We start from the raw sequence: 19201 nt of genomic DNA, 5'->3' as shown, positions 1-19201 counted from the left end.
TTACGGACTTTACACCTGCTTTCCTCTTCAATTTGCCTGTACGTGTTCGGGATTAGGTCTATTTTAGTGTTTTCATGTGAATGGGAATAGCTCAAGGTGTGACTATCGTACATCGGTCTTTAAGGAGAAGCCGATAGGGTATTGAATACTAAATCTTGTCTTTTCCCGTGAAGTAATTGAGAGGCCATGTGTGGTATAGGTCGATTCTTTGTCCATCTCGTTAACACTAGGGGATTAGAACTACAAGGCATGATGATTCCACCCGCGGTATAAGATATGAGCCGGGAAGTAGATGCTGTAGAGTGTGTAGATATAAGATCAAAAGCACGACGCCAAACAAGTAGACATCAGATCTTTTGATATTACGGCATGGCCACTCACGTGACCGGTATTGACAAACAGGGGTTTCGTATCGACACCTGGAGGTAGAAGGTGAAGAGAGTCAGTTTGAGATCCGGGACAATAATAACACTCCAAGATATCTGAATATCTGGCAGCTGGTCCTTGAGGGTCTTTTTAATGACAGTCCGCGCATAGGTTCTCGCATTCTCACATAAATCTTCCTTGGCCGTATACTCCACCCGGACACACGTCAAACATCCCATTTATTATCTGCCATCTACATCTTCTCATATCCCTTTGTCTCCATCTACCTCTTTTCCCAAAAGAACCCGCATTTCGGTCTTTGTGGGGTTCTACATGATGGAGCCACTAGTGGATCCTGATTTAACCGCTGCCATTGAAGCCTCTCGCCAAGATATGCATCGCCAGCAGAACAGGCATCCTTCATCTCAGGCGTCCCAGGATAATTTTGTGGACCTAACCAATGACTCGGGCGATGACTCAGATATTGAGGAGATATTCCCCAAGTCAAAGTCTGTGGTTAGTTCGGAGCCTGAAGACGAACATGAGCACGAGCAGCTGCAACGTGCTCTTGCTATGTCGATGGAGCCTACTAATGACGAGACCAACCTCTCTGAGAATCCACGGCCTGGCAAACATGCAGCTGCCCCGCATGAGGTCTCTGCATCGTCGGCGGGCTCACTTTTGGGCATGAACCGGAAGCAGATGGAGGAGGAGCGCCTTGCACGTCTCGCCAAGCGCAAGGCCGAGGACATCTCCTCTAGTCCCCCGGCTCAAGTCAGCGGAAAGGTCCCCAGGACCCAGGCTTTGCCCTCCCGTCACTCCATCACTCCACGAAACCCATTCCAATCTGCTCCTCAAGCGAGCATGGCTCAAGTACGGTCTCGCACCGAGGTCTGTCGCCAGCTTGCATCAAATGCCCCGAATGTTAACATCCAACCGACCTCCCGCTCAGTGGCACAATGGCCTCTTGGAGCTGTCAAGAAGACACACGTCACCGGTTTTCCTCGCAGTGGAAACGAAATCACAATCGAAGAAGTCATCCAGCGAGATGACTTGGAGTTGGGCGTATTTAGCTCGTTTCTGTGGGACATGTCGTGGCTTTATTCCAAGTTTAACAGCTCATCGACACGAATCTTATTCATCATGCAAGCGAACGACGAGGAGACGGTTAGCAACGCACTATGACCTTGAGTGACATGGACTAACTTGACATGGGTTACAGCAAAAGCAATATCGCCAGGACGTTAGCAACATGCGCAATTTCCGCCTGTGTTTCCCACCCATGGAGCCTCAAGTTTTCTGCATGCATTCTAAGCTGCTTCTGATGTTTCACCCGGGATATCTTCGCATCGCAGTCCCCTCCGCCAATCTCACTCCCACCGACTGGGGAGAGGATAGACTTATGGAAAACGTACGTGACTACGCCTACCGGATGTCCTTGAGTTTTCTAACTGTGTACAGACTGTATTTCTTATTGACCTCCCCAGACTTGAAGTTCCTGAAGCTGGAAAGACCCCGTTCTACGAAGAACTAGTCTATTTCCTCCAAGCATCCGAACTTCACCGCAACATCATCAAGAAGCTAGATAACTTTGACTTTACCGAGACGAAGCGCTATGCATTTGTTCATACAGTGTATGTACCCCCTGGCCGATTTCCCTAGCAAAACAGGAGCCACCAGCTAACAATATCAGTGGAGGATCAAACACGGACGGTAAATGGCAACGCACTGGATTCAGCGGCTTGGGTCGTGCTATCAAATCTCTCGGCCTAGAGACAAACGCACCCGTTAACGTTGACTACGTCGTAAGTACCTTCACTTACTACGCCTCCACACCTAATACAACACTGGGTACACTAACAACACGCAGGCCTCATCACTGGGAAGTATCAACACTCCATTCCTGCGCTCCATCTACCTCGCTTGCAAAGGTATGCCACCATCCTAAAATCAAAACCGACTAACCTAACCAACTCCAACCCCCCCAGGTGACAACGCTCTACTCGATTACGAGCTTCGGACCGCAAACCGGAGAAGGGAACCCCCCCGCAGAAGTGCTAGCGTATAACCAAGAATGTCTCGACCACTTCCGCATTTACTTCCCATCAGACGAGACCGCACGAGCCGTGCACCCCAACGCTAAAGACGCCATTGGCACGATATGTTTCAATCCAGCCTGGTGGTCGGGTGCCAATTTCCCGCGTGACACGCTTAGAGACTGTGTCAGTGAGCGTGGAGTCTTGATGCATAACAAGGTGAGTATTTCCGCTGTGGCGTGCTGGTTACAATGACTTATTTTTACTAATACACATTCCTTCTGGTATAAAGCTTGCCTTCGTCCATCCTTCTACCCCGATCGAGATGCCCGATAACAAGGAGTGCCACGGGTGGGCTTATGTGGGGAGTGCGAATTTGTCGGAGAGTGCATGGTGCGTGCATACATAATCACACTTCTACTCCTGTTGCTGTAATGATGAAGCTAACGTGAACCAGGGGCCGTATCGTCAAGGATCCCAAGACGAAATCGCTCAAGATGAACTGCCGCAACTGGGAATGCGGTGTGATCGTGCCTATCATCAATGAGAAGAAGACTGGGGAGAAAGGTAAGGGTCCTGAAACGCATGGAGCTGTCACTTCCGCTCCTCTCCCGGTTGGAGTCTTTAACGATACCGTTCCTGTTCCGATGAGAGTGCCCGCTGCCCCGTTGTCGGAGCACCGGAAGCCTTTCTTCTTTGGGGTTTGATTCGCCCTTGGTCCTTGAGACTTGACATTGTCATGTGGCTCTTGGAGAGGAGTTGCTGGGTTACTCGGTTGATTCAATGGGAAACGAATGAATGGCAAGGGAGTCGGTCCAAAGCACTGTATGCATTGTCTAGGCTTTATGCTATGACATTGAAATGAAAACAGACAAGAGGGACAAAAACCAAAAAAAGAAAAGAAAACAGATAATGTCCAAAATGCAATATGATGTCTAACTATGTAATATGTGTGCTTCTAAGCTTGTCTTGCCCCGATATATCCAAAACCACGCCCTATGTAAATGCATGTTGATATCAAAAAAAAGAAAAAGGAAAGAAAAAAAGAAAATAACAAACACCAAACTTTTGAAGCCTTTAGGCTTCATCACTCTTCTTCCCCTTGAACAACCCCTTCACACGATCAACCATCAGTCCAGCCACACCAAACAGCGAACCAATACCAAAGCTCCAGCCTCTCACACGAACTGTGTAGATAAAGAAATAAACCAAAGCCCAGTTAATAATAACAAAGGCAAGGAAAATCCCAAAGCAGCGCCACTTATCCTCAAGATGAACATTCAAGTTCGCCATATACTGCACGCCATCCGTGTAGGGACAGTACTGGCAGTCCGCGGTAGCCTGGGGGTTAACGAGGTAACCGACCTTAGCCGTCTCGACAAAGCCACCAGCATAAGCATCACAAGTCTGACCAGGCGGGGGGTTGAAATGAGTAGCTTCGAGCGGGGCGCACTCAATCTGGACATCGGGCAGAACCGCCGAGAGCACACCACGCAGCCACCAGGTAACGGGGTTGACGTAGTACATCCAGTATTTCCAGAAGACGGGGTAATCGGCGTAGGGACGGACGATACCGTTGAACAGGTTGACCATGACGAAGAAGAAGGGGAGGACGTTGGAAATGACGGTGAAGGAAGGCGCGAAGGCGCAGATCCACTGGCCCCACGAAGCCTGGAAAAAGAAGAACAGCATCGACATGAGGAAGACGTAGCCTGCGTTCGAGGAGTCTGTGGGGAATCCGACGGGGTAGTACCATAGCAGCCAGTAGATCAGGCCTGAGATGATAGCTGCTGGGATCTCGCAGACGACGTTGGCGGTGCAGAAGGCGACCCAGCCGTAGATGCGGGATGGGTATTCGCGTGCTTCCCAGAGGGCGCGGTTGATGTAGAATTTCGGCACGATGGAGTTCAGGACGATGGGTGGGATGAGAATGATTAGGAAGACAGAGAACATGCGGTTTTGCATTGAGGCTACGTCGTTGCCGAGTTTGTAGAAGGTGAAGCCGTTGAAGATGCCGATGATGACTGAGACGAAGAGTTTGCCGTAGTAGTATGATGGGTCGCGCCAGTAGTTTGTGAAGAGGCGTTTCGTTAGCTGGGTGGTTTGGGTTAAGGTTGAGGCGGCGAATTCGTATTGGGCGGAGCCGGTTTCCTCGATGGGCACTTTGCTGCGCTCGGCGCGGATGTTCTCGATTTCGGCGAGCATTTCCCGGTTTTGGTCAGAGTTGCGCCATTCTTCGTTCCAGTCCAGGAGCTTGCCGTTGCGGTGGTTTGGTTTGGCGGCTGTTTCGAGGATGAACTCGGCGACGTTCTTGGATGGAGGGCAGACGACGCCGCGGTCGCCGAAGTACTTGATCACGGCGGAACCGTCCTTGCCGACGGGTCCGAAGTAGAAGGTGTTGCCGCCGGGGTTGAGAGCGAGGATCATGTCGAACTGCTGGATGATCATGGAGGAAGGCTGGTGGATTGTGCAGACAATGGCCTGGCCGGCTTGCGAGAGTTTCCTGAGGAAGCGGACGATGGAGAATGCGGCTTGACTGTCGAGACCGGAGGTGGGCTCGTCCAGGAACAGAAGCAGACTGGGCTTGGCTGCAAGTTCGACGCCAATGGTGACGCGCTTCTTCTGCTCGACGGTGAGACAGCCGATGATGGCGTCTTGGATATCCTCGAGTTCGAGAAGGTCGATGATGCGGTCCACGTAGTCGAGTTTCTCCTGGCGCGAGACATCACGCGGCTGGCGGAGGATGGCTGAGAATTCGAAGGCTTCGCGGATAGTAGCGGTATTGTCGTGCAGATCCATTTGCTCACAGAAACCTGTGCCACGCTGGAAGTCAGGACCCAGCTTGTGGCCATCGACGAGCATATCACCAGTCACGACACCCATCTTCTGGCGCTGGGCCAAAGTATTGAGCAGAGTCGTCTTTCCAGCACCAGAGGCTCCCATTAAGGCGATCATGACACCGGGCTTGGCGTAGCCGTTGACACCGTTGAGCAGCTTGCGTGTTCCGTTGCCGTATGGGACAGTGTATTCGACGTTCTGCCAGGTGAAGCAGCGCTCACTTGAGGACAGACGGTTGAAAGAGGCACCATTATCAGAAGAGGCCTGGCCACGGGCAAGGGCGGCGTTGTCATTTGCATTGGCGACCTTCTCTTCATCGTTGGTGGCCGGGGCAGCGACCTTCTTAGTGCGCTTAGACTTCTTGAAGACCAGAGCACCGCCTCCGCCACCAACGAACGACAGAACCTCAGCAGCGATGACAGTAACGAGGAGGTACAACACAGTGAAGGCAATGACAACACCAAAGTTACGCCAGAGATGGCTGCGCGTGAACTGGAAGTTGGCAGTCAAGTACTGAGATCCGGTGATAGATGATTCGCCTAATGTCGATCCAGTCAAAGCACAGCCCTGGTACCTGGGGTCCACACCGGGACCCTGTGGGACAAGCTGGGATGGATTGCATTCCATGACACGATCTGAGAACTCGTTCGTCAAGACGGCCTCGTAACTGTACGCGATCGGGTTGACATAGAACAGCCACCCGAACCAGATAGAGTCACTGATAAGATTCTGCTTGGGAATGACATAACCGACAAACAAAATAAGCAGGTTCAGCGCAATACCACTGAAACGCACCGCGTCATCGATAGTCGGCGACAGCGCAGCGAACATGCGGTAGAGCGAGGTGATGCAGAAGGTGGTCGTGTACACGAACAGGAAGTAGATGAAGAACTTGGAAGCCGTGACATCGAGACCACTCATGAAATAGACGACAATCGTGAACGGAATAACCATGGCCAAGATAGCGGGGAAGTCGACAATGACACGGGCGATGGAGACGGCCGAGGGGCGGTAGAAAGCGTAATCCTTGTGGCGAGCGACGATGCCGCGCCCAGTGACAGCAGGCATCAGCTCGGTCAGTTGCATCCAGCCAAGGAACAGAATCGAGAAGAACAGAGCACCGCCACGCGAGAAAGCGCCGCTAGTATCTAGAGATTCTCCGTAGAACAAGGAGGAGACGATGAGGGCGTTAGAGATAACGATGAAATACTTCGTGTAGAGAGAGGTCCTGTCACCCCAGAGCAGCCAGAACTCGCGTTGCACGCAAGCCATGACCTGGCGCACGAACGAAACGGTGTATGGCGACTTCTTGGAGACGGACTTGGACTTGGACTGCGCGACGGTGGACTGGAAGCGGCGGGTATCCTCCTGCTGGGTGTCTTGGAGACGTTTCTCGTAGCTGGAGACATCCTCCAAGATACGCTTATGGGCCAGGCTGTTCTTGAATGCGTTTTCAAGTTCCTCGGCAGTCTTCGGGGTGGAGGCTTCACGGCCAGGCTGGAATTCACGGGCATTGGGATCGCAGAGCGAAGTAAGGAAGTCGGCTGTAGTGGATTGCGGGGGACAGTAAAAGCCCAGGTCGACGAAGTATTGTCGTGCTTCATTGGCTGGACCTTGGTAGAGCATACGGCCCTCATCAATGACCATCACCTTGTCCATGAGCTCGTAGATGCTTTCTCCAGCTTGGTACAGTGTGACGAAGGTAGTGCGCTTGCTGACATCGGTCATGATGCGGAGGGACTTGGCGTAGTCCAGTGCGGTGCTGGCATCCAAGCCGCGAGTCGAGTTATCCCAGCAGACCACTGAGGACTTGGTGGCCAGGGTCTCTGCGATACTCACACGCTTGCGCTCACCTCCAGAAACACCGCGGACGTACTCGTTGCCAACGAGGGTATTCCTGGTGTGAGTGATACCGAACATCTTCAGCAGGGCATCGATGATAATGGGGATGCTTTCCCGGTCATGCTTGCGGGTCTTGTTGATGAGGGAGAACTTGAGGGTTTGCCAGACAGTGAGGGAGGGGAAGTGCTGATCGTCTTCCGGGTTATAGTTGACTTCTCCACGGAAGTGCTTGTTCTGGTCTTCGGCGGAGAGACCACCATAACTGACCTCGCCATTGACACCAGCGAAAGCACCACGGTCGTTTGCGATCGCCTTGAGGAAGGTGCTACAACCAGCACCGGGACGGCCCAGCACCAGCATCATCTCACCTTCGCGCACGGCGCCGTTGAAATCATGGATCAGATCGCGAACAGGAGGGTGCTTGCCGAAGCGCAGCTGCGGCACGAACCGGCAGACGATATTGTACAAATCCGGGCCGAAAGTACCGACCACAGCCTGGGGGAGGGTGCGCACGAAGGATGCGCCAGTCTCCACGCCTTGCACGGTAAGGTTCTTGAAGACAACGCCGACCTTCTTGGCGGGTTCGCCAGCGGTCGTGCGACGCTCCAGATGACCACCGGTTAGGAACTCACCTAGATCGAAGCTGTCAGCAGCCTCGTCCTCGGTCTCTTCTTCGTCCTGAGCCTTTTCTTCATCGCGGCGGCTGGCCTGCGACTTTCGGCGACGAATACTCTTAGTGGCAGAGCGGGTGCGACTCAGGCTGAGACGGGTGAGTTCGCGGCGCATCTCTTCCATGTCCTCCATAGCGCCGCTGCGGGACACGGCTTTTCCGGCCTTCTGCTCTCCCCAGCGGCCATCTTCATCGCTTACAGACGAGCTGGCGGTTGAGCTTTCGGTTAAAGTTGCATCAATGGGAGCTTCGGTGGTCTGGTCGACTTGTTCCGTAGTGGGTCCGGAGCTTGCATCATGGTGGTAGGTCTCGCCAGTTGAGCTGGGTTGTTGCCTGGAGGACTGGGCATGGGCCTGGGAATCCGAGACGGTATGCGACTGTTCGGAATGGCCCTCCATGTCGGGGCTCGGGTAGGTTCTACTCTCCGGTAACATTCAATGGCAGATAAATATGTATTATGTTATAGCCAGGCTAATTAAAGGAGGTGATATGAATAGAATTAGAAGGAAAAAAAGGAGTGGAGAGTGTAAACAGGAATTATAAAGAAAGAAGAGAATTATAAAGGAAAGATTTAAGGAGAAGAGCAAAGAGGACTGAACGGCGTTTATATTGGGAGGATGTCAGAATATTCACTTAACCCCGGGTGCATTTGTCAGTCGCTAAAAAGGAAATTTCTGGACCCTTGGAAGAACTAAGATGAACGTCGAATCATAAGCGAGATAATGAAGCAGAGTCTCGACTTCAAGAGCTATAGTGGAGTCACGGAGAGTACATGAGTCAGGTTGAATCATGTTGAATCAGGCCGAAACAGGTTAGATCGGGTCGGTTCAGGCGAAAAAGAATTTTCAAATTTTCAAGCCTTCACGGAGTTAGGCTTAGCCCCGAGTTTCAGGTGACTGGCTGGCTGTTGATTGGCTCTTCGGCTTGTCATCAAACGGAATATCCATTCCTATCGCCTTATCACCTCTTGGAGGCTTATGCAAGCACGTGGGGCCGGCTTTTATATTCCGACGATTTCTTTTTTTTTCTTTTTCTTTTTCGGCTTTTTTCTTTCATACCATTATACCCTTGTAGAATGGATTAACAATCTTGCTTATGAATGCTTTTTAACAAGGTCAAACCCCTATAGACCCCTGTAAAGTCCCCTAATACTAGGATATACAACAAAGAAATATCAAATCGGTGTGGCGTACGCTACCGGCCCGCCTTCCTAACTCACGGAGTATGTACTAGAATAGTTCGGCGACTTTCCCAAAGTCGCATTGATCCACTCGGCCCAAAGCGTACCCCGACTCTAAGAGATCTTGGTAATCTGACTTTTTCGATCTAAGCGACCTAGGTTCGCAAAAACATCGGGACACCTAGACACCTAATTCCTAATTCACACTGCCGAGAGCTCGGCAGATGGTTCCATCGGTTCCATCGGGTTCGTTTTCTTCTCCACATATAAATATATAGTATTTATATAGTACGGAGTACTCCGTAGTTTATACAATCACTTGTCTTTTTAAAAAAATAGGAAAATAGGAAAACTTAACCCTAGCACCTTCACATCTAACATAGGTAACCAGGGCTCCCTGCTAAACTATTATATCAAACTATGTACCCCCACGTTGCCATGTCAGATATATCACATGCAGATATGCACGCTACACTTACTTTTAGGCACCCATGTGGTTCATATCTCAATCCATAGAAACCCGTCGAAATCTATATGCATGTTCAAGGCGCAATCCTTGTTAGAAAAAGACGGTCTGACTTGTGCGGCAAAAATCAAACTTTGAATACTATACAGTAAAACTGCTAACTCTACCTATGTGCTATTTTTGATCGCTACTTGCGCTTAGCAGCTGCTTGAGCAACTCGCTTCTGGATCTCTTCCTTTGAAAGGATCTTCACGGCGTTGTTCGAGAAGACATAGCTAAGTCCAGACCACAGTGTGGTGCCGGCAACGAGGTACCTGGAATTAGTTAGCAGCAAGACCCAATGAAACAGTTCCTTAGAAAAAGCGAAGTAGAAAAGAAGACAAACAAAAACAAAACAAAAACATACAACAGTGAGGATTCGCTGGTGGTCACCCACCCAACTACTAACTCACCGGCGTGTGGCTTAAGTACGGCTGAGCGGACGGGAAGCCCTGTTTTCCACACCCTATGGTCGTATGTACTGAAACCAACTCCAATGTGCCTTAGGTCGGGCGACCTGAGGACCGGCGTGCCACATAAAACAAGACGAGAACAAAAAAAAAAAAAAAAAAAAAAAAATTGGTATAAAACGGATGAAAAGATCAAACTTACTGGAATCCAGTCATAGCCTCGCTCAAATGCCAAGCACTGACAAACGCCTCAGGGACCACAGGCAGCGCAATCGCGCTACCCACCAAGACCAGCTGCAGAGCAGTGTTGATCTTCGAGATCTCAGTAGGCTTGACTTCCGCCGAGGGCAGCGAGAAGTCCCAGTACCGGGCCATAGTCTTAGGCTCAGGCAACGAAATCCAACGATAGTAGATAGCCGAGATAGCCAGACCAACATCGCGACCGAGGATGATCACAGCGAGCCAGACTATTCAATGCGTCAATCCATGTCCATGCCCATATCCAAATACCATCAAGTGCTCAATACGAGGAGACTTACCAGGAAGGGAGCCATTCACGGCGAGACACGCAACACCAATGGTCATCAATAGCTTATCGGCCATGGGATCGATGATGGTTCCAACCACCGTTTGGAGGTTATACCGCCGGGCGATGTAGCCATCGACAAGATCGGTGATGCCTGCGTAGGCAAACAGGGATAGAGCTGCTGTGTGGTAGTTGTGGACAAGTAGATACCCGACCACTGGGGCGGCGATTAGCCGGGAGAATGTGAGAATGTTGGGCACAGTGTAGATATTCTCATGGGAGGTTGGTAGAGGAATCCGCGATAGAACAGGGGTTTTCTTGGATTCCTTGGGTCTACGCTGGGTTAGTTGCTTTGCTTGGCCTATGTCCCGTTTGGGTATTGGGTATCTCGGTTTGAAGGCTGTAGACCTACTGTTCAGGGGTTTTGTTTTCTGGCGATTTTGACCCGGACCATCTTTGCTGGGTGAAGAATGATGGCGGGATTACGTTCGTCTGCAGACAACGAGGTTTTAATCCTCTAGTGAACAGTTAGAATTGAATAAATGAAGAAGTGGCAAACGACCATACCCATTTGGTACTCGGTTTAATGTCGACTGGACTGATGTAGATAGACACCGGAATCTACGCCCCCGAAGAGCTTCAGTCTTGAACAAATCTGACCGAGCAGAAAGACGTGCGTTCTTGAACAGAACTTGGGATCCCTGCTGCCTCGCCCGAAGGGATAACTGCGCAGCACATGAGCCAATCATGGTGACACCAGCACAAAGGTGACAACGGCAGGCGTAGGTAGAAACTCGAAATTGACCAGCGACACGAATAGTCACAAGCTTTCAGCCAAGAGCTTCAACTGTGCATACCCGGTGGTTTCGGGTTATGCAATGGTGATTCGGTGCAAGTGATCAGCTAGGGGGAAGAACAGAAGCTGTCGCGTCGCACAATTGCTAGTAAACCTGCAAAATCAGAAACCCCAAACAAGAATAAAACAAACGAACAAGCCGATAGCGCAGGAAATGCAAATAAAACGACAGAATGCTATATAGTACAAACACAATCTAGGGATTGTTAGCTGGAATGTCAGAATTCGGGGCCACTTGGGTGAATAGGGCATACATATAAGAGAAGACAAAATGTATATCAGCTCTACCAGAAATCCAATGAGCTAGAACCAAAAAGTTCTAGGTCACGGTCGCCTGAGGTTAAAGATGAACATTGGAGATTGCACCTCGGCGATGAGTTTCTAGCCGGATAAATGGTTTATCCGCCCGTCTCTATATCCTCCACATGCAACAATCCTTCCTCTTCTTCTCCTACTTCCGTATATAATTAATATGGCAATGCGTCTGTCTCTATTGAATTGCACATCCTTGAAAATGACAATATCATATTTAAGTTCCAGATGCCAGGGGTTGCGTCACAGTGATCATGATCAAGCCTATGCTCACCTGATAACCTCCGCCATTCCTGTGACCTAGAACCCCAGGTGATAAAAAACGTCAAAGAAAATGCTGACCCATGTCTAAGTAGTCATATATAATATTATATAGGACAATATGCCACACAGGCCAAGTCAAATTACCCGCGTCCGCGTCTATAAGGAGCCTCAAGAGCCAGATGGAGAGCGAGAACCAAACTGCGGTCTTATCGCTTTGCGAACGCCACGATGTCGTTTACTTCTGTTCAAAATGAGCGTGTCTCGGACTCACGCTCGTTAACTCCAATTTGCAGTGTACCACCAGTCAAAGAAAAGGAACCACCAGATCCAAATAAGGCGGATCCACGCCTAACTCTCAACCGTGCTCTCATCTATGAGCGCCGACTGCCCGGCGATGCTTATATCACCGGACATGTCCAACGCCTTCAGCATGGATATTACTCCAACGACGCTGTCTCAGATGAGGACGCCAAGCACGTGGATTTCCTCGCCATTGCATTCACCTTTCATTCGCCACACACTACCACGCACCGCATCAAGTCCGCCACTATTAGTGTATCAGTTCATGGAAACCGTGATCTTTCAAGTTCAAAGTTATACCCTCATGGGTATCCACCCGGTAATCCACGCTTCCTTATGCATGCGCCGCATCTGATCTATGGCAGTGTTTCTCCAGAGACCATGGAGTGGACATTCAGTCTGGCTGGGTCCCTCGGAATCTCGGAGATGCCCGTTAGCGCAAGCGTCATTCCCTCGGGGAGCCTCAATGGCCGGTACAAGCGCTACGAGATGATGCGTATCCAAGGCTCCGCGCGTACTTTGAAGCACCCAGCTGGCCGCGAATTCGATGTCCAAGCTGGTAAAATCGTCTGGTCCATGGAAGAGAACAATGTCCAGCGGTCCGGTCTGCCGCGCGAGTTTACCTTTGTCATGTTAGTTCAAAAACCCTCGGCAAATAGCAAGATTTCCCTGTCGATCGATGTCGACCCCGTCATCGACGCGATGATTGGCAGTTACCCATCCTTGCTGCTGAAACTGCCAGAGTACCAACCTTTGCCGCGCCGGGGTGTCAATTTCCAACAAGAAGTCGGACAACGGTTTGAGCCCGTGGACCCGGTGCGCGGGTTCAACTTTGCAGAACTCGGGAGCATGTTCGATGAGTACATCGCCATGCCGGGAAGGAAGTTCAGTCGTCAGGTATGTTGAACAGTCAAGTGGCCAATGTATTTATCAGTTCATATAAAGTGAGCCGAGACTAATAGATACTTGTCTCAGATCCAAATCCCAGCCGAGACCGGCATCCCCGAGGATCACTTCCAGGGCACCTACCCAGGACAGTACGGGTCTCTCAACCCAAACCCGTACCAGCAGCAACTGCAGAACAATCTCTCCCTGCAGAACAGCCTCCTGCAGACGACCCTACAAAATCTCTGGACCATCCAGCCGAGGGGGAAGGAACCCATTCCCAAAACCAAAACCAAAGCCAAAGTCACTCCTCTCCCAAAACACGTCATCCCCACCCTCACCCTCACGCAGCACCAACAACCTCCACCATCCCCCAGACAGCCACCACCTCCATCCCTATGAACCTCCACCTCCACCTTGACCCCGCCTCCACCACACACCTCACCAACCTCGCACATATAAGACAGGGTCCCTCCCCTCTATCCCCTCGCCGCAGCCCAAGCCTACGGCGCACGCAAGCACGGGAATTCCCAAGCACACGCGTGGCGAGCGGGACATTAAACACCCCCACAACCTCCTCGCCAAGGCTAACAGACGATGGTCCCGCATACGGACGCGCGTCCGCAGCAGCGAAGCTACACCCTTTCGGAGATCACGAAGGGGGATGGCCCTGACGCTGGTCCTGGTGACGAGGAGGAATATCACACGTTGCCTCATCTTCCAAGAATTCCGATCCCCACGCCTGGGACTCCCAGAAGCGTTGCGAGGCGGGATTCGGTTGGTGGTGCTCGTGGTCATCGGAGAGGTATGAGTGGTATTAACTCGAAGGCCCAGGCCACAGTGTATCGCTCAACATCCAGAAGCTGAAGATGAAGCCATTCCGACCGCGGCGATGGCACTTCTGCAGTCAGTTTCAGACTTCGCTCACGGCATGTTGGAGTGGAGTGGACTTTAACCATGTGCACTTCATGTGCCAGTTCGAGTTGTCTATCTGGACTTCCGTCTTGTCTTATCTCGATCAAATGCGCTGTGCTGAGATGTCAATCATCTGCTTCGATGAGACTTGATTCGTTTGTCTCTCGTCTTATTTTTGACGAAAGCGTCTTCGGCATTTACCTCACCCTCACTCAATCCGAGACGAAACGCAAGATGGGAGCAGCTCCCCAACCGAAACCGCTCCGATCCCCGGACATCCGCCCGACTGGCCAAAGAACGAAATTACAAGCCAAACGACACTCTAGGGCATAGTACAAAGAAATGCTGGAGAAATGTTTCCAACAACTTTGGCTTGTGACCCTAAAGACATTGAGAATTACGAGGATTCGGGCTCTTGGCCTTGAAAACTCGGATTTTGGTACGAGTACGAGCATGCGGACGCAGAGTTGGACAGAGAGATTCTCTTAAGAGGCTAGATTCTTTCATCAAGCAAACCTGCAATATCGATCAATCAATTGTCTCTTCATTGAGACCAGTCTAAACGCAGTGATCCTCAGTCAGAGCTACCTCCTCGCTCCACCAGAGCGCAGCACAATGGTAAGATATCACCTTTCCAATTTCTAACGATACTGAAGTGAGCTAACTTGGAATAAATGACACAGACGAAGAGTGGGGGGTCAATCTTGACATTCCCAAACTGAAGCAGGATGGGAAGATGTCGCCTCTGTCCCATTCAAAGAGCTAATGGCGCGCGACAACAGTACCAAGAGCAACAAGAAAAGGTTAAAAAGCCAGACACAGCGACAAACAAGCGGCAAGGACCCTCGGATCTGGGCATTGGGAAGTTGGTCAAGAATTACATGTCCGAGAACATGTTCGAGAAATGAAATGCTGTGCATCTTCATCTAAGATTAGCCTCTCGGAATACTCGACTAGACGTATCTTGTGGCACAGAGCAAATATTAGTGACCTAAACATCGATGAAGATCAATCTCAGACATTGACGGATGTTCAAAGAGGGTTGGGGTTTGAAAAGGAAGGCTGTTCAAGGTGCTTGTAGCGTATAAATATTGGCTGAGTATGATTTCACGATTTTTGATTCTATATTCTCCAGGCATAGTAGACAATCGTATTTGCTTAAGGATTATGCCGCCCAAACATATTATGGATGTAGTTCGGATAAAGGTATATTTAAACAAAGCTGTACCGTACCTCGATATATATGTACACTGTGCCTAAAATATGATTAATTGCCAATGAAGCAATTAACACAGAACATAACCAGGAGAGAAGCGATACTTCAATACTTCTAAGGTTACTATGAGACTAGATAAACTGAACGAGAAAGGGAAGACGGAATCTTAAACTCATAACCCGCATCACGTACTATGCCAATAAGAGCACAGAGCAGGGAAGACAGAGGCGAACAGCAAAGTATATAATACAGAATATAACATCTAGAAAGAATATACAATACAGAGTATAGACACATTCCGTCGTGCAGAAGAAGCTAATATTGGAACTGGAATATCAAAAAGCCACCACTAGTGCACAGAGCCTACAATCCATACTATAGACGAACAAGGAATCAAGTATGAAGTACACGCACGTATTGATAATACCCAGAACCAGCTCCCAGCACCAGGCAAGGAAAAAAGGGGGAGCATTGAAGCAATCTTTGATCACTGGCCATGGAATGAGATGGGAATCACTAAAACCCGTCCTCGTGAAACTGAATAGAACAGAGAATAGAGGAAGAACAGGAACCCGCCCAGACCAGATGGGAAAGAAACCATTGGACACCGTGATTGCAGACAAACATACAGCGGCCTTGGCAGCAAATAGATATATAGAAGAGAGCAAGGAAGTAAAAAAGTAGGAATCAGAGTCCAAAGGTAAAAGTAGTAATAAAAGAATAGAACCGTTTTGGGGTTATCGGGTTGTTTTGCATGACATCGTGAGGAATAAAAGAACGCCACCCACCCGGATTCCCAGAACAGAATCAATAGAGCCACCGAAAAGAAAAAGACAAACGAAGGGGGTAAAGTAAAAGCAAAACTGTAAAAAGCAAAAGAAAAAAGACAAAAGAGCCACCTCCGTAACAGACCATAAAGCAAAGAGACCATAACCATATAGACAAGAGACAAGAAAGGGGCCGCTGTCAGGTACATATATTGTAGCCAATGAAACGGCGTTTTCCTCCCAAACATAACAGAACAGAAGGGTCTATCTCCAGGAAAAACAAAGCAAAAGCAAGTTGGGAAAAGTTGAACAACAAGAAACAAAATTCCGCCCTGACTCCCACGCTCCATGGCCATAAGCAACACCAAAGACACGGAAAGGTATCAAGAGATTAGATTTGAGGTTGCGCCATCTGTGGTTGCGTCGCCGCCGTAGTCGTCCATGTCGACATAGGTTGCGTGGCAGCGTAAGGCGCGGGTACATAGTACTGGGAGCGATCCGCAGTGTAGTAGGACGGATGAATAGGATTTGACTCGCGACGAACGCTAGCATCCAGACCAGGCATGTTGCGATCGAGTGCTGGATGTGGGTTCTCCAGTTGACCGGACATGCTGAAGCTGCCGCGGGAGTAGGTGGCCGGTGTTGATGGATCCATGGGGGAAGTAGCGTCAGTGGCCTGGCTGCGCGAAGAGATGGAAGAATTGCGGTAAGCGGAAGGGCTGTGATCCGAGGTGGATCTGTTTCGTTCGTTGAGTGAGCTGGACAGCCCCGCGTTGATGCTGCCCGGGATGGAGGCCATGCTGTGTGCGCTCATGGAGTCCATGCTGCCGCCATAAGGCCCTGCGCGGAATGCGTGATAGTCCTCCTGCTTCGGTGGGATGGCTGTTTGGCCTGGGCTTGGCAGGTATGGGTTTGGCGCGGTTTGGGCTGCCATCGGGGCGCCCATCGAGTATCCCTGGATCGGGCCTTGCTGCGGGGGATGTGTGGCGGCGTAGGGAGTGGGGTGCATGTAGAAGTCGTTTGAAGGGGTTGGCATGGCGTACGTGGGAGGGGCCATCATCTGCGGGCGATATCCGTATAGAGCAGCGTGGGAGGGCTCCTGGTTTTCCACGGCGTTGGCCTCGAGCTCGTCGATCGGGGAACGGAAGCTTTGTTTCTGGGTGAGTTCGGTGCGGGGTCGGATAAAGCGTAGGGAATCCACCATCGAGGGTGGGTTGAGGATGCCGCGCATCACGTCCTCCACACTGTAGTATGAGACCAAATGGTGGGTCACGCCCAAAACCGTCACGCTCATCGTCTTCTTGACTAACCCGGAATCCTTGAAGCCGTACGAATCAACCAGGGATCCAACCAATGCCCGCTCAAGCTCCGATTGATGGGACGAACGGTCTGAGAAGGGCCCCGAGCCAGGAGATGTCGGAGAATAGCCCTGGCTGCTATCGTGTCGCGGGTAAGGTTCGCCCGGCCGCCCGGCTGGCACTGGTCGTCGAGTGGCCTTCTTCATGGCGCGCTTCTTCTCCCCAGGAGGAAATGGCTTGTCGAGCTCACGGTAAACGAGGAAGTTCCCCAGAATGCGACTGGGACTCCAGGTGACGCCATCGGTCCAGCGTTTGATGCCTGATGCATTTTCCTCGTAGATGAAGACGCTGCCGCTGCGCACGAGATGACTGCGTTCTCTGTCGTGAGGGCGGCGCGGGACATGATGCAAGACACCGGTCAAGCATGCCTCGAAGAGGATCAAGGCGTCCTGAGTGGTTGCGACATACCCGGTGAATGTGGGCTCTAACACGGCGGCGGTCCCGTTCACCATGATGTAGAGTTGTGGAAGAGATACAATCCCAGGTGCAACCCCCCGGGCTTTTGCGAGTGATATATTCCCCGATCAAATTGTCCAAAGGGTATTTTTTTTTTAAAAAAAAGGAAAAAAAGGAAAAGGAAAAAGAATTAAGCTAAGAGATCGACCAGGGTATGGAGAAGAAGAGGAGGGTTTTGAGTTGGGACCCCTCAGTTGGAGAAATTCCCAGGGATCGTGATCGGCCAGAAGCACGGGCCCTTTCGAGTCCAAGTCAGCGAGTCAACAGGTTGCACCGATTCGATCAGAGAAAGATGGGGATCTACTAGAAACCCGTTCCACGGTTTGAGTTGCGGCAATTCCCAAGCTTTCTTTTTTTCTGGATCCACTGAGAGAAGGGAGGGAAGGGAATAACTATGTACCTAAATGGGGACCCTGGCTAATTAAGTGTCAGAGAGGGGAAGTAAGAAAAGAAGGGGGGAAAGAGAAGGTCTGAGTGGTGATATCTCCACAGGGAAAATCATGGTACAGTGTGATAATCATTTTGTAGATTATTAGATTATTAGATTATTTACAATATTTAGATTATTTTGGGATTATTGAATTATCCATTACCATTATCGGATTGTCCCATTGTATTCTTATATCAAGTTTATACAATTTATACCTAGTTTGACAGCCCTGCAGAAGAAGTATGGCATGGGCACCCGGGAGTCTAATGGCTTAATGTTAATGTTAATGTTAAAAACTCGGAGGGTTGGAAAGTGTACTTGGATGGTGGTAGACAGAATGCTGAGGCCTGGAGTATCAATGACAGATATGACATGCGATATTATGTTTTGGTGCTTTAATTTAATTTAATTTTCATTTTTCATTTTCATCTTTATTTTATTTCGTTAATTTCATTTGCCTGGATTTGGTCTATTTGAACCAGAAAAAAAAAAGATAGAAAAAGAAAAGAAAATCGAAAAAGAAAAAGAAAAAAAAGGAGACGGTGGAATTCGGGGGAGCGGAGAAATACGGAGAATGAAACATCAAAGTCATGATTTCACCAAACCCTCCGCGAAAAGCAGGTACAGTCTCACTTTAATTAGAAGACTACATCAATATGTACTATATTAAAGATATTATCCTAGTAGACAATATTATATATAAACTATGTAGTATAGTTAAAACAAAGTACACAAAGTAGACAAAGTAGAAGAAAAGCGGAATAGAACAAGTCAAGATACAATCACTCCCCGTCCCATGGGTGATCCCGGTGGAGCCGTGGATTAGGATCGGAGGGTCGCCGTGACATCGTATACCAGAAGTCAAGGTAGCCCCAAGTAGATTTTGACCCTGTACAACGGACAATATACCAAAGTCTACCTCACTTGCAGGTCGATTCTGACTCAGCGGATGCCACATTCAAAAAAAAAAAAAAAAATAGAAAGAAAGAAAGAGAAAGAACAAAGCAGATCATCGCATGTGCCGGTCTTTCTCGAGGAAGTTGTGGAAAGTACAGGACTTGTCTGGGGC

The 19201-nt window shown here is 49.9% G+C and overlaps 7 protein-coding genes across 7 annotated transcripts; 4 read left to right on the top strand and 3 right to left on the bottom strand.

Moving 5' to 3' along the window:
* Window positions 1–699: 699 nt before the first annotated feature.
* Window positions 700–3109, top strand: N7489_003213 (uncharacterized protein; the record flags this gene model as incomplete). The annotated part of the gene is made up of 7 exons (XM_056708968.1): window positions 700–1533; window positions 1589–1777; window positions 1828–2000; window positions 2060–2297; window positions 2355–2621; window positions 2695–2795; window positions 2860–3109. The coding sequence occupies 7 exons, from the start codon at window positions 700–702 to the stop codon at window positions 3107–3109; spliced, it is 2052 nt and encodes a 683-aa protein (XP_056573270.1).
* Window positions 3110–3479: 370 nt separating this feature from the next.
* Window positions 3480–8150, bottom strand: atrF (ABC drug exporter AtrF; the record flags this gene model as incomplete). The annotated part of the gene is made up of 1 exon (XM_056708967.1): window positions 3480–8150. The coding sequence occupies one exon, from the start codon at window positions 8148–8150 to the stop codon at window positions 3480–3482; it is 4671 nt and encodes a 1556-aa protein (XP_056573269.1).
* Window positions 8151–9585: 1435 nt separating this feature from the next.
* N7489_003211 (cardiolipin synthase) lies at window positions 9586–11122 on the bottom strand (the record flags this gene model as incomplete). Its single annotated transcript, XM_056708966.1, has 5 exons — window positions 9586–9712; window positions 10050–10314; window positions 10387–10706; window positions 10786–10890; window positions 10941–11122. The coding sequence occupies 5 exons, from the start codon at window positions 11120–11122 to the stop codon at window positions 9586–9588; spliced, it is 999 nt and encodes a 332-aa protein (XP_056573268.1).
* A 911-nt stretch (window positions 11123–12033) lies between these two features.
* On the top strand, window positions 12034–13392 carry N7489_003210 (uncharacterized protein; the record flags this gene model as incomplete). The annotated part of the gene is made up of 2 exons (XM_056708965.1): window positions 12034–13002; window positions 13081–13392. 2 exons carry the CDS (start codon window positions 12034–12036, stop codon window positions 13390–13392), a joined length of 1281 nt encoding a protein of 426 aa, XP_056573267.1.
* A 195-nt stretch (window positions 13393–13587) lies between these two features.
* N7489_003209 (uncharacterized protein) lies at window positions 13588–13945 on the top strand (the record flags this gene model as incomplete). Its single annotated transcript, XM_056708964.1, has 2 exons — window positions 13588–13795; window positions 13851–13945. The coding sequence occupies 2 exons, from the start codon at window positions 13588–13590 to the stop codon at window positions 13943–13945; spliced, it is 303 nt and encodes a 100-aa protein (XP_056573266.1).
* A 302-nt stretch (window positions 13946–14247) lies between these two features.
* N7489_003208 (uncharacterized protein) lies at window positions 14248–14813 on the top strand (the record flags this gene model as incomplete). Its single annotated transcript, XM_056708963.1, has 3 exons — window positions 14248–14344; window positions 14417–14523; window positions 14688–14813. The coding sequence occupies 3 exons, from the start codon at window positions 14248–14250 to the stop codon at window positions 14811–14813; spliced, it is 330 nt and encodes a 109-aa protein (XP_056573265.1).
* Window positions 14814–16279: 1466 nt separating this feature from the next.
* On the bottom strand, window positions 16280–17698 carry N7489_003207 (camp independent regulatory protein; the record flags this gene model as incomplete). Its single annotated transcript, XM_056708962.1, has 1 exon — window positions 16280–17698. The coding sequence occupies one exon, from the start codon at window positions 17696–17698 to the stop codon at window positions 16280–16282; it is 1419 nt and encodes a 472-aa protein (XP_056573264.1).
* Window positions 17699–19201: the final 1503 nt, after the last annotated feature.

Source organism: Penicillium chrysogenum (genome assembly GCF_028827035.1).
Source record: "Penicillium chrysogenum strain IBT 35668 chromosome Unknown utg000001l_segment0_segment0, whole genome shotgun sequence".
NCBI lineage: Eukaryota > Fungi > Ascomycota > Eurotiomycetes > Eurotiales > Aspergillaceae > Penicillium > Penicillium chrysogenum.
This window is presented reverse-complemented; position numbering and strand designations above follow the sequence as displayed.